Source organism: Gasterosteus aculeatus, chromosome 20 (assembly GCF_964276395.1).
Source record: "Gasterosteus aculeatus chromosome 20, fGasAcu3.hap1.1, whole genome shotgun sequence".
Lineage (NCBI taxonomy): Eukaryota > Metazoa > Chordata > Actinopteri > Perciformes > Gasterosteidae > Gasterosteus > Gasterosteus aculeatus.
The window spans coordinates 18,439,757-18,452,952 of record NC_135707.1 but is presented as its reverse complement, the minus strand read 5'-3'; the positions used below and the strand labels follow the sequence as shown (position 1 = coordinate 18,452,952).

At 43.9% G+C, this 13,196-nt stretch overlaps 1 protein-coding gene across 7 annotated transcripts; it reads left to right on the top strand.

The window, feature by feature from the left end:
• The first annotated feature begins 107 nt into the window (after nt 1-107).
• Nucleotides 108-12,924, top strand: LOC120810932 (palmitoyltransferase ZDHHC3). 7 transcript variants are annotated; one of them, XM_040165943.2, is made up of 8 exons: nt 108-341; nt 2,341-2,738; nt 4,380-4,504; nt 4,601-4,697; nt 4,981-5,062; nt 5,813-5,854; nt 6,012-6,142; nt 11,922-12,924. In XM_040165943.2, the coding sequence occupies exons 2-8, from the start codon at nt 2,397-2,399 to the stop codon at nt 12,126-12,128; spliced, it is 1,026 nt and encodes a 341-aa protein (XP_040021877.2). In that variant the 5' UTR covers nt 108-341; nt 2,341-2,396; the 3' UTR covers nt 12,129-12,924. The 7 variants fall into 7 exon arrangements, with proteins under 7 accessions (XP_040021877.2, XP_040021879.2, XP_040021882.2 ...); XM_040165944.2 differs by having other exon boundaries at nt 226-341; nt 5,816-5,854; XM_078095586.1 differs by lacking the exon at nt 11,922-12,924 and adding an exon at nt 7,567-10,275 and having other exon boundaries at nt 226-341; nt 5,816-5,854.
• The last annotated feature ends 272 nt before the right edge of the window (nt 12,925-13,196 follow it).

The window sequence follows — 13,196 nt, the reverse complement described above, 5'->3', positions numbered from 1 at the left end:
GTCATGTGTATTTTCTTCATATTACGGCTTTCTAAAAACGTATTTATGCATGAATTAAATCAAACAAGACGCTAGAAATCCTCCTGAAAAAATGTTTTACAAATGTACACGATTGACAAGTAATTGAACATATGGACGGCTGAGAAATAAATCCATCTGAAATTGTGCGTGTCCTGTGACGTGTGAAAGCGTGGGAACCTTCCCGATGATCTCATTGGCTGCGTTCCCCTACGTCATGACGTCCTGTCGTTGGTGAAGAGGCGGAAGACTTGCCTGTAACCGAGGGGACGCAACGGAGCAGCAACATCCGAGAAAGCCCACGAAGGATGCCCGTCTACCAGGTGAGATTTATCGGGCTATAGTGAGGTAAGGAAGATGGTCGTACTGGAGGACCTCCCGCTTTACAGCTATGAAGCGAAGGACACCAACAGAAATAGGCAAACGGCTCACTAAACGATTCATCTAAAACATTCGCTCAGCAGCTAGCGTCTCGTGTTAGCTAAATGTGTGTTGTGCTTTTAGATGCTGTCATGTTTCAGTACCATTAAACGTTTGGCCTTCGGACGGTGTAACCGCACCGAAATGCAGTCGTGTGTTTGACTGAAGTTGAAATGACTAGCGGCCATATTACCCGTTTCCCTTGAGCTGCTTGTTAGCGTAGCATAAGGTAACGTTAGAACTGTTTTACCCTTTGCGACATTTGGGTCCGCGTGAGCTACAAACCAGTGGGTCCACTGCCTGCCCGTTAGGTATTCGAATGATCTTGTACACATAGCTAATCATATGAGACGTTAACTCATATAATGACGTGGTCTTGCGTTACTCAAACCTCCCCGCCCACCTGTCAATCACTCGCTGGTCTCTGCAGTGTGCAGCTCGCTGCTGGTTCTGACCTCTACTGTGTCGAAGGGGTCACATCCCAACACCACTGAGATACACGAGATCAGCCCAGAGGCCCCTAATGTCCCACCGCCTGCTTTCAAGCCACTCATCGTCTGTTGGGTTTAGGACTTCGCACGAGTCTCTGATTTAGGGAGTTTCAGAGATGTATGGTAACGTATTTCTAAATATATGAATGATCCAGTATGAGTTTTGTTTGCCTAAGTGAACGTTTCACTGTAGAACAGGAAGGTTCAGTTGTCAGTCGGTGTTTCCTTTGTCAGATGGTTCAGCCCACAGATCTGCAGTGTCATACACCTATTTTCAGGTGTAGCATTATGGCTTTTTTAATTTAAACATTTGGTTGGTGAACTTGTGATGTTCATTATTTTAAGATGTTATAGAATAATCACCAGATTAATGAATATGAAAAATAATGTATTAATAAAGTGATATAATAGCCCTTATATACAGTAGCCACACTGGTGTTGTCATAAATATAAACATCTTTGCCCTTACTCCTTCAATTCAACTCCTATTGTTTAGCCCAAAATCGCAAATTTGCCTCAGAGGGCTTTACAGCCTGTACAGATGCAACATCCTCTGTTCAGAAATACGGCACAGGAAAAACTCCCCAAAAAGGGGAAAGAAACATTAGGAAGCACGTTGGAGGAGGGCTTAATGGACAATGGATGTCATGTGTACAGAATGAACAATGTAAACGATGTAGAATACATTTGATTCCTATAACAGAAATTATTCAAATAATTGCGAGTAGTAAGCCAGGTGTACGGCAGAACCAGCATTCCATAGAACCACCATTCCATAGAACCACCATCACATAGAACCACCATCACATAGAACCACCAGCCACAGAAGCCTGTGGGGAGGGAAAGCACAATGGCTTTAGGAAAAGGTCCCGTTGGTTTACGATGAGAGTAATATGATTAATATTTAAAATAATGATTATGATGATAGCAACAGCAGAAGGTGTCAGCGGGGCCACGGCAGGAGAAAGGAACAGGATCCAGATAGAACCATGAAAACCTGTAAAGCGAGAAAGCACAAATACTCCGTGAAGAAACAAAGTTCAAAAGAGGAGCTTGATAACTGAAGGCTCTGCCTCCCATCCTACTTCAAAGTGCATGCTTTGCTTATAAACCTTTGTGGTTATTAAATTGGCTATTTCAGGGCTTCACAATCAATCAATCAACCTTTTCAAAATTGAAATATAAACTTAAATGAGCAATTTCTAATTATAAGAATAGTTCTGTAAAAATGAATGTTTTTTTTCTTCTAAATCTCTATTTGGTCCATATCGCTCAGCCCTGTTTCAGATGGCGTTCCACTGTTAAACACTGCGTTGTTTGGCTGGCACAACGTATGTTTGGTTTCAAATGTCCAAACCTAAACCGTGCCTTTTTAAACTGCGCCCCCCCCCCGCCCCGCCCCGCTCCTCAGCTCCAGTATGCGGTGACTGAGACTGCGGGCCGACGGCGCGGTGGATCCGGTGCAGCATGAAGAGCCCGGTGCACAGATGCAGGGATGTGGAGCACGGGCGCGCGCAGGGCCGGGCCGGGGCTCGGGCCAACTGCCAACAGGCCGAGCAGCGCATCCCTATCTCCAAAGACGTGATCACTTCCTCCGCGGCCTCCGCCATGTGGTTCATCAGGGACGCCTGTGGCATTGTGTGCGCCCTCATCACCTGGCTGCTGGTGTTGTACGCGGACTTTGTGGTGCTGTTTGTAATGCTGCTGCCCTCCAAGAATCTGACCTACAGCATCGTGAACGGGACCCTGTTTAACATTCTGGCCTTCCTTGCACTTGCGTCACACCTCAGGGCCATGTGCACTGATCCGGTAAGTGGCACTTTGTTTGGTGTTTATTCAAACACACAACTGAAGAATTTGATGACAGGCTGATGCTTCAAGGGGAGACATCTCATGTAAAATCTATTTACTTAAACTATTCATTTTGTGCAAAGAAAAACATCCGCACTGCACATGTAGATGTTTATTTTACTACAGGGCAGCATGGCTAAAGATTCTTTTTTTTATCCTGTTAAGAGCGTTTGTTGCGTGTTATTAATTGTAATAAAGTTATAACCATATACAAGTAGCCATGACCGCTGTTCCCTCTGCGATGAGCGCTGAGCAATATATTTGTCTGACTGCTGGAGGGCGACAAGAGTCCTTTATAGTTATAGTTATATACCGGTGTGAAAAAGCCCATCTATGAAACAGGTGTACCTGTCACGGTTTGGTATCCGGTATACCGCCGAGCCGTACTACGTGGTCTATTTCTGTCTGTAGATGGCGCGGACACAGGAGCTCTCTGGGCAGTGGTCCGCTCATGACCGCAGGGGGCTTGTAATGTCCTGTAATTACTGCCGGCTCCGCACCCTTCAGGCTGGGGCTGCCCCTTGTCCGGCCAGCCTTCGGGCAATGTACCTACCGCAGGATGGAACCAGGTTGCGTTTTTCTTCTCCCGACAAAACGCCCCACCGGGGAGTAGCGGCTCCATCCGGACGTAGATCACAGTAGGGCTGCGTGGTGTACCGGTTCAAACGGTATATACCGATAAGATTTCCGTACGGTATGAATTTCTCACGTACCGTTCATACCGCTGTTATGCTATAACAAATGACGGGTGGCCGAATTAATTCCTACATGACATCCAGGAGCGTCCAGCGGTCAGAGCTACTTGTCCTACGTGTGTTGAGATTGAGTCACGGTAATAACTTCATAACAACAATGAATAACTCAGCTTGTGACACATTTGTAACCCTAATAATTGAGAGACCAGAGATGCACCAACACAACTTTATGCCCAACAGAGGAGTTGTCTGTTTGGAGGGTTTTTGGTTTTGGAAAATGTGACGTCCGTTAGATCAGAAAACGATTTATTGCAAAGTCTGTCGCGCCTCTGGTGGCAACACCAGCAGCCACAACGAGCTAACACGCTAACAAGCTAACTCGCCGGCCAGTTGCGAGCAAGTTGGCCAGCGAGCAGCTGTTAGCCGCGGGCTTTTTGGAGGTCAATGAATTAATGTGTTTACTTGAAAAAGCAATACTGTCAGAATACATTCGGAATATTTTAATACCGTGATAAGGATTTTTGGCCATACTGTGAAGCCGCAGTGCACAGCATTTGGAGTCTCTTCGGTTTCATTTTATGTTCACAGTCTGATTTATTGGACGTTTTTACAAAAAACATAATTATTACTATTTTATTTTGTAGACTGTTTTTCTAACTTATGGAATGAAAAAAAGTGATCCAAAATATTTGTGTGCAAATTCATTTTATATTTGACAAGACACTACCTCATTTGTATATTTTAACATAACATAACATTTCAGAAAATAAACAATAATCGTGTCAATTTAGGGACCCATCTGTAGAGGTTCTATAGGGTTTCTCAGTGTCATGCAGAATAATTTAAGGGTCTTTAGCCCCATAAAGGCTTTATTAATCCATTTTTGTGTGTGTGTCTCCGCTAGGGGGCGGTGCCAAAGGGGAATGCCACCAAGGAATACATAGAAAGCCTTCAGCTGAAACCAGGGCAGGTGGTCTACAAATGTCCCAAGTGCTGCAGCATCAAGCCTGACCGAGCACACCACTGCAGGTGAGGCAGTGTTGAAAGTGGAGTCAGTGTACACATCTTTATTTGAATCTATTTATTTTTATTTTTTTATTTTTTCTCTCTCTCTCTCTCGCTCAGTGTTTGCAAACGCTGCATACGCAAGATGGACCACCACTGCCCGTGGGTAAATAACTGTGTTGGGGAGAACAACCAAAAGTACTTTGTGCTTTTCACAGTAAGTTTCATTATGTTATAAACTCAAGAAGGTTGCCAATATTCAGCTTTTCACAATAAGACGTTGCCGTCACATGTAGTGATCTCGGAGGTCATAACTGACTGACTGACTGTACCTCACATGGACCCTTGCGTACTTTGCATGTCCGTAAGTGGTTGTGATGAATGATTGACCAGTAAGTGGTTGTGATGAATGATTGACCAGTAAGTGGTTGTGATGAATGATTGACCAGTAAGTGGTTGTGATGAATGATTCTCTATTGTCTCTTTTTTTGTCAAACTAGATGTACATTGCACTCGTCTCTCTTCACTCTCTGGTCATGGTGGTCTTCCATTTCCTCTACTGCTTTGAAGACGATTGGACAAGTGAGTGTTTTTTTATTTTTCTTAATTTTTCTAATTAATTTTCCTTTCATTCATCAAAAAATAAATTGCGTACTTTTTTAATCCGTCACGGTTCTTTGAAATGTTTTGTCAGGTTTTTTATCGGTAAAATAACACTATATATTCTTAACTTATATATTCTTATGCGACCAGTTTAAATAATTCTTGAAAAGAAAATTGAGATTTTTAATGTTATCTCTAACTATAACGTACTTATTACTGTGAAAAAGGCCAGTAGTTGTTATTGACATTCCCCTTCTCTTAATTGCGATGAGGAAGAACTACAGAGTGCAACTCTCCGCTCTGGTAACTACACACAGACACACTGTCCCGCAAAAAGTTCCTTTTCTCGTTGCATTCATGTTTCCAACAGCAACAAATGGCTTCTCTTAGCGGGTCATCGTATTTAGACGCTACAGCTGCTGCAGGCACATCAGGGGACGGCATGATTTCTGGGAATTAAGGATTATTTAGAGCAAAGCCAAAGTCAGTGATTATAGGAACAATGGAAACTAAGATGTCTTTAGTGTCTGTCCAACTACAATTGTGTTTTTGTGACAAGTCGGTGGGCGATTTACGCTCTTCGTTTCCGTGTAACAGATAAACTTCAATTTATCTATCAAATTTTCTCAATCTGCAAGGTCTGTTTATTGTTTACAGTAGCAAAACCTTCACTCCTGCTCAATGCATCCTGCTACATGTAGGGCACACTGACTGCTTTTCCTCCATCAGCAGGAAATCCGCATCAGAAGCACCATCAGCAGGTGACAAGAGGTTAAATCAGATGCTTCGGGGCCTCGCGTCCTCACTAACGCTGCAGACAGGCCAACAGTAGAGTGCAGTAGTTCCTTTCTCGTAGTGTAAAGTAGCTCCTCATATGTCTTTTTGCCCCCTTCACTTCTCTCCCTTCATCCCCCTCCATCACGCCCAGAGTGCAGTTCCTTCTCTCCTCCAGCAACAGTCATCCTCCTCATACTCCTGTGCTTTGAGGGTCTCCTCTTCCTCATCTTCACCTCTGTGATGTTCGGCACCCAAGTCCACTCCATCTGTACCGACGAGACCGTAAGTGATCCATTCAGCGACCCGCAGTCCTCCCCCCTCTTATGTCACTACTCTCCTCCCTGCTGCCGCCGCCCCCTTTGCTTTTAACCTTCGACCCCGTCGAGCGGCCACCTCTGATTTAAACTTTCATCCTGCAGCCTGATGTAGAGTTGATGCAGCGGATTAACTGCGAGTCTTAACTTTCACTGAAAACACTGTCTGAAAAGTGCTAAACTGCCAAAAAAAAATTAGGATAATGAGTTACATTTGTGGATATTTAGGTTCCGTTGTACAAACTGTGGAGTCCAATTAAGACGCATTGTCTTAGTTGCAGAGTGGCCACATGCAGTTGTATACGCCCCTCTCTTTGTTTCTATCTCTCTCCCTTTGGGGATTTATTTGGCGTGTATCTGTTGATAAATTATATTCATACCGGTTCTACAAGTCAATTGAACATTACCAATTGAACGCAGATGTTCTACGGCTCGCTTTTCCCACATTTTCATTTTGGTACTTTTTTGCAATTACCTTTTTAAAAGCAGTCTGTGATCTAAATGTAGAAGAAAAGGTTCCCCCCAAAACAACATTTACACTGTTTTGAATCTGCTGTTGCTTAGCAATTAGATTTTCCGAGATAACAATTCAATCTAAATAGCAATGTTAACTTCCTTATTCATATTTTTTTCATAATAGTTGTGTTTAAAATGTAATAGTTATTCTGTTTTTTTAATGAAGGGTTTAAATAATGTGCAGTGTTTCCCCCTTAGTCAACAATTTGGGGTGAGGGGGGGGTCTCCCAATACCATGGTTGGGGAAACACTGACTGACGCACTTTCTCATTGAATTGATTGTTGAGAATGAGTCCAACATTTTGACTTGTTCTCTATAAATCTCATTTCCTGATGAGGCCAAAAGTCACACATTTAACCCTCTACTCCCTTTAGCATGACAACCTGCTCGTGACTTTTTAACATTTGGTTACAAGCAACAGAGGTAGTGGTTTGTGTGTAAAACACTAAGGCATGTACTACAGAAGCAACGGGGAGTGTCCATGTGTCCGTGGAGGAAGGAATCTAACCCCTCCTGTGTAGTTTGGTGCCATCCTAAAAGCATTCAGCCTGCTGTGTGTATTGGAGCTCACCAAACCAAACTCCCTTTCCTGCTTTCAACTTCTTTTTGTCTGCAACTCTTGGTCAGATATGTAGGAGACATTTGATGTGTCAATCACGGGGAAAGTGGTTCTGAAAAAATAGGGAGCCTCCAGGACACAAGCAGCTACATGATGCCACTCAAATTAAAGTTTTCAGGAGGGTTCAAGATTTGCTCCTTTTTTACACAAAGTATTTAGTGGGGCTGCAAAAAGTCTGTATTTGCAATTTGGTTTGTGTTGCTGAGTGGGTCCCAAAACGCACACCAACTGAAGTTTGGTTGTCTCTCATTTTCAGGGCATAGAGCAGTTGAAAAAGGAAGAGAGAAGATGGTCTAAAAAAACTAAGTGGATGAACATGAGGGCGGTATTCGGACACCCGTTCTCCTTTTTGTGGTTTAGTCCGTTCTCCACGCCTGACCATGGGAAGGCAGAGACCTACCAGTATGTGGTGTGAGAGCTCGAGGCGGCGGGTCGGAACCACAGTGGGGAACGCCGTGCAGCCCCGTTGCTCCCGCCGCTGAACACGATTTACATCCCCCACACGTTAGCCATGGAGCGCTTCCCATCCGCCCTTTGTTTTGCCGTCCAAATGCGCTGTACGTTTCCTTTTGTGTTGCCTTGTGCGTTGAGTTGCAGAGAAAAAGAAAGCACTTTCATTTTGCAAATTTGTTATGTTTTGTTTTCTGTTGTTGAATCCGAAGCTTTTTGTAGAACTATGTTTCCTCCTGCTTTCCCTTTTTTATAGTTCGTTCAGTTACATTCCAAAGAAGACCCATTGTCTCACTTGGGTCTTGACTCACTTAGCCCTTTTGATGTCTGGCCATGCTGGTAGGTTTAGGTGTTTGGGAATGGAATTGAATATACTATAATAATTATTTGTATAGTTTCAATTTGCATGTTTTGTTCAATCATACAGAAATGTGTAACCCTGGACTATCTGCATGGCTACAAAGCACTAGTAGTGACCCTTGTTAAAGCATCTTGTCAGATGGTGAGGAGTGGATGACCGTATGCCAGCATAGATGCCCGTTCCACACAACGCGATTGGTCGATGCCTTAATTCTTGCAGTGAAAGACAAATTGTCCCACCGGTGATCCTTTTTTTTCCTGTATGATATTGTAACATTATTTATTTTTAAATTCACCCCCCGGTGAGTAACAGCCTTTCTTCTGAACACATGAAGGAAGAGTTTAAGCATCAGCATTGTTGATTGGTAAAATCTTGCATCAATGTATTCATTGTAAATACTGAGATCTGGTGCCCACTCCCTCCTAGACTTTTTAAAATGTTATTGATGGGTAAACTTGCTTTTAGTCTTTAGTTTACCGGAGCTCGTAAATCTCTTGAAATAATCCACACGGCATGAAAAAGCATAACAATTGACCCAGTGTCCCTTGGTAGCCTCGTGCTTGGGCCTCTCTTGACGAGAGAACACAGCTGAAGAAAGTCCCACTGCAGTTTAATGTAGCCCTGATGGCTATTGCACGAAACCAGGATAAGGGATTAAGCCGGGATATTCCCGTTGTCCTGGATGAATTTAGCTGGGACTTGGTTGCACGAAAGCAGGTTGAATTTAACCAGCCATGTAACCATGGCGATTTATTCTTTGCAGCTAGCTGGCTCCAGACCAGGCTAACGGCCAGGCTAACGGCCAGGCTAACGGCCAGGCTAACGGCCAGGCTAACGGCCAGGCTAACGGCCAGGCTAACGGCCAGGCTAAACTTAATCCTGGAGTCTGAAGTGTTAAATCAGCTGCTGCTCTGATCCCAAACCAACGTCTTTATTCCGTTGTCTTCTGAATGTGTTCAGATTTGTTTCCATTAACATGCATTACTTGTCACTGTTGCTGTCACCAGTTTGATTTTAAACCTCAGTGGTCCACAACCTTTTTTCTCTCTTTTTTGCATATTGTATGCTTCACTTCCTCATTAGTTTCCATAATTAGTTGCTGCTCAGTGGGTAAAAAATATGCAGCGTGCGTCTTCTCCATTTCTGCATCAGTAAATCTGTGATCGATACCATGGCGCCCTTATCCCAGCTGTCTACATCTGGATTGACTTAGCTCCGCCTTCTCATCCTGACTCTGCAAACGTGAGCCGATCACACAAAGTCAAGCTGCGCTTTTTCACTTATCCTGGATTTCTTTATTCTACTTTTGTGCAGTACCCCCCAGGTGTGGACCTGATTCCGCTCTGATACATGCCTGACATTAACAAAGCCGACCCCCTCCCATGCCTTGGTTGGGGAAATCTCTGTGTGTGTGTGTGTGTGTGTGTGTGTGTGTGTGTGTGTGTGTGTGTGTGAAGAGAATGAGTAGTGCAGGAATGAGTCCTAAAATGTGGGCATGGAGGGAAACCAGTTTTTGATTTTTTAAAGCGTTTGTGTCTTCTACATGGCGGCTGCTAACATGTAGGTAAATGACTACAAATGTCATCACTAGAACTCTCGTCTGCCTTTAGTGGTGGGGACGTGGAGTCATGTGACAGGACTGTAGTTTTTTTTGTAGCTTAATGTTTTGTAGCAACCAAGCTTCCAAATAATAGAACAAAACATTAAAGTATCAGAAACTTTTTTCAGTTTATTTTCTACAATAATGTGATGGATCCCGTTGCTGACACACAGACCTCGTCCCTGCACCGCCACATTCCAGCCTCCTTCCTTAACTTTCATCAAACACCTTTAAGTACTAAAATGGCTGATTGGCACTTTGTACTCACTCTTTAAGATTTTCTCCCGTGTGAACTGCTGTGTTCTGAAGTGTGCATTGTATGCTGCTGTTCTTTGTCGACACGATCCGTTGTGTATCCTTTGGTATCCGAATGCACGGTGCAGGTGAAGGTTCGTTAGGTCAACGCTGCCGGCGCGATGACGGCGAGTCATCGCTGGGGGAGTGATGGTGATGGAGATGATTTGGGGTTTATTTTTACTGAAATTTTGATTCTTTTTAAATATTCTGAAAATATTTCAGCAGGGAAATAAAAATACTTCTCAGTTGCAATGCAAGAACATTGTTTGCTTATCTTCTAAACGCATGTATCTCTTATTGTTGAGGGCCCTGCTCCACCCAACTGTGTCTCCACCTCTCAACCTGTATGTCAGTGAGGTTACAGAAGAGGTTTCTGCTCCCCCCCCCCCCCTGCCCTGGTCCTTCATTCTGTTCTAAACTGCCTCTTCCCGTGCAATGTTCTCTCTGCGCTCATGCATCCGCTTTGGTTGATAACTCATTCCGCCAAAAGCGCTCTGAAGCAGACAACTCTTTGTAACCTTGAGGAGAGGTAAGCTCGCAACAGAGGTGACGTCTAGCTGCCGGGTCACAAGCATGCTGCTTTCAATTGGAAGGCCAAAGTACGCGTGATTTCAGATTCAGCCATACGTTATATGAGTGAGTGAGTGTGTAACACGATGCATGCTCCATCATGACAATTTGACTTGTTTGCTCGTTCCGCAGGTTTATTTTTATTTTTGCATGCGAGTCATTTTGTACTGCGTTTTACTGATTGTTGCCGCGTTTCTTAAACAGATTAGTCAGAACGGATATAAAAGTATTCAAAGGACAGACTTCCTATTGTTTTACAGTACGCATACGTTTTATGGACATTGAAAGAGGAACCACATCCACGGCTAATTGGTGTCTTCAGCCCGCTGAGTTAGGCTAATCAATTCAATTTATTCTGTACAGCCCAAAATCACAAATGACCAATTTGCCTGAGAGGGCTTTACAGTCTGTACACATGTCCCGAAACCGTCACATCAGAAGGTTTCTCCCCATGGAAGGGTTTTCCTGTGCTAAGACACTCCTTTATACGATTTTATTGATATCAACGGCTTTCGATTCTGCTTCTGCTGGTGAGAATCTTTTATCGATTTCCTCACCTGCTCATAATCAATTCTCTGCATAGAAATGGCACACAGAGGAGTCTAAAACCCAAAGTAACAACAAAATATTATGAGTATTATGAGGGTAGCGAAAGCACTTTATACTTAGTACTTAAAATACTGCATAACTTTCTCAGCACATTCCACTGTGACAAGTTGCATATTGTCATAAAAATGTCCTAAAACGTGACATTCAAGGGTAAAAACACGCGCATACAATTTCAACAACATTCCCATTAATTGTAACATTTTGAAATAGTTCTCAACCGGATTCAGTCCTCGATCCTTTTACTTCTAATATGCATATACAAACATAAAATTGCGCAATTTTTTATGACATTTCTCGTCATTGAAATCACACGTAGAAACGGACCACCTGTCTTTAGTACAAAGGTTCTGTTTCCTCGCTGTGTTGTGCAGACCCGTCTGGTTTGTTTCCCCTCGAACCTCCTAAACTCCACCGGACCTTTTGTCTGATACCGAACTTACAGGTAAAACGGACTCTGCCACAAATCACAAGCAATGAAACCGTGCGGTTTGTGCTGAAGCCGCGTAGTAGCTGATCACACTGACCACTTACTCCTTCAACACACATAAAACAAATGGGTGCTGTATTAAGAGATATGATGTAAATCTAACTATTTGAGCCTGATTAGTGTGTGAGAAACAGACCGGTCGGCCGACTCATCAACCCGTGTCCTCGTTGTGTTCAGTGGTGCATGTAGCAGACGGCTGTCCGTCTCCGTCGGCCCTCACTGTCGTGTCCTCCCCAGGGAATCGAGCGGCTGAAGGGGGAGACGGGGCAGTGGGGGAACCTGCCGTACTGGGAGGCCATGCAGGCGGCGTTTGGCGGCCCCCCGTCTCTGGCGTGGTGCAGCCCCTTCGCACAGCTGAGCTGCAAGAAGAGCCCGCCGGGGCACGTCCCCGTCCCTCAGGGGACGATCATCGAGGAGGACGTCATCGAGATACCACTCAACTAGTACCGCCTGCACACAGGAAGACCGGCAGCCCCTTTTGGGAATACGTGCACGCACGCTCAGACTTTATTGGGACTTTCTGAAAAGCGAGAAACTACCTGGAATTTGAATGTATCTTTTTATCTCAAAGAATGTATGTAAATGAAATAGAAAAATCTACTTTCTCTTCCAGCATTTATGCCGTCCTCTGCAGGGTGTACTCTGGAAGTACAAGAACCTTTTCCAGACCAGCGTCCTTCTCTAATGTTCTACCCTTCGTTCCTTCCAGCCTTCACTTGTGTTTTCTGACTTAAAAGGTGAAGATGGATTTTAAATGACCTCAATGCGTCGTCTCCGTCAGACGACACGACAAGTAGCTCTAATGTGTCTCTGAAGCTCAAGCAGTTTGTCGTCTCCGCCGCCTTTCTGTGCGTTTCTCTCCACGTTGTGCCTTATCCTTCCTGACGTGGAGACGGGGTGGACGGGGGAACCCTCTGCGGGACGACTTGCCTTCCACTACTCGTCTCTCTCACTCTGCTGTCCATGTAACGGACTTCATGTGGAAGAGCTCATTGTATAAGGGCTCCAAAAAGGGTGCTGATGGCGTGGACGACTCCTTTTCTTTTTTACGTTCACGATATTTTAACAAATGGTCTCATTTTTTAATTTTAAAATAAGTACTATAACTTCTGTACATGACAAACGCTATTGTTTCAATAGTTCATATTGTTAATAACCAAAGGGATGGGAAACAATGGGCTTATTTTGTTTATAAACTTGCATGACGAAAATATTCACAATAAAATGCATCAAAACAAAATGACTTTGTTTTTTTTAATCGATAATCTGAAACGCGACTTGCAACCAAAAGCTTGTTTTTGTGATATTGCCATCATTTCAAAACTCTCGTGGCTGCCGTGTAACGTATATCCTCATGCACCAAACCAATAAGGGCAAGCGTTTCACCTCTTACCATACAATGTAGATCTATAACCATCAGTTACCTATAAACACCAAAACGTTGTGTTGGAGGCTGATCACACTGAATCACAAGCAGCTTGGGTGAGTGGAGTCATCCAAGGAGTTTGGGCT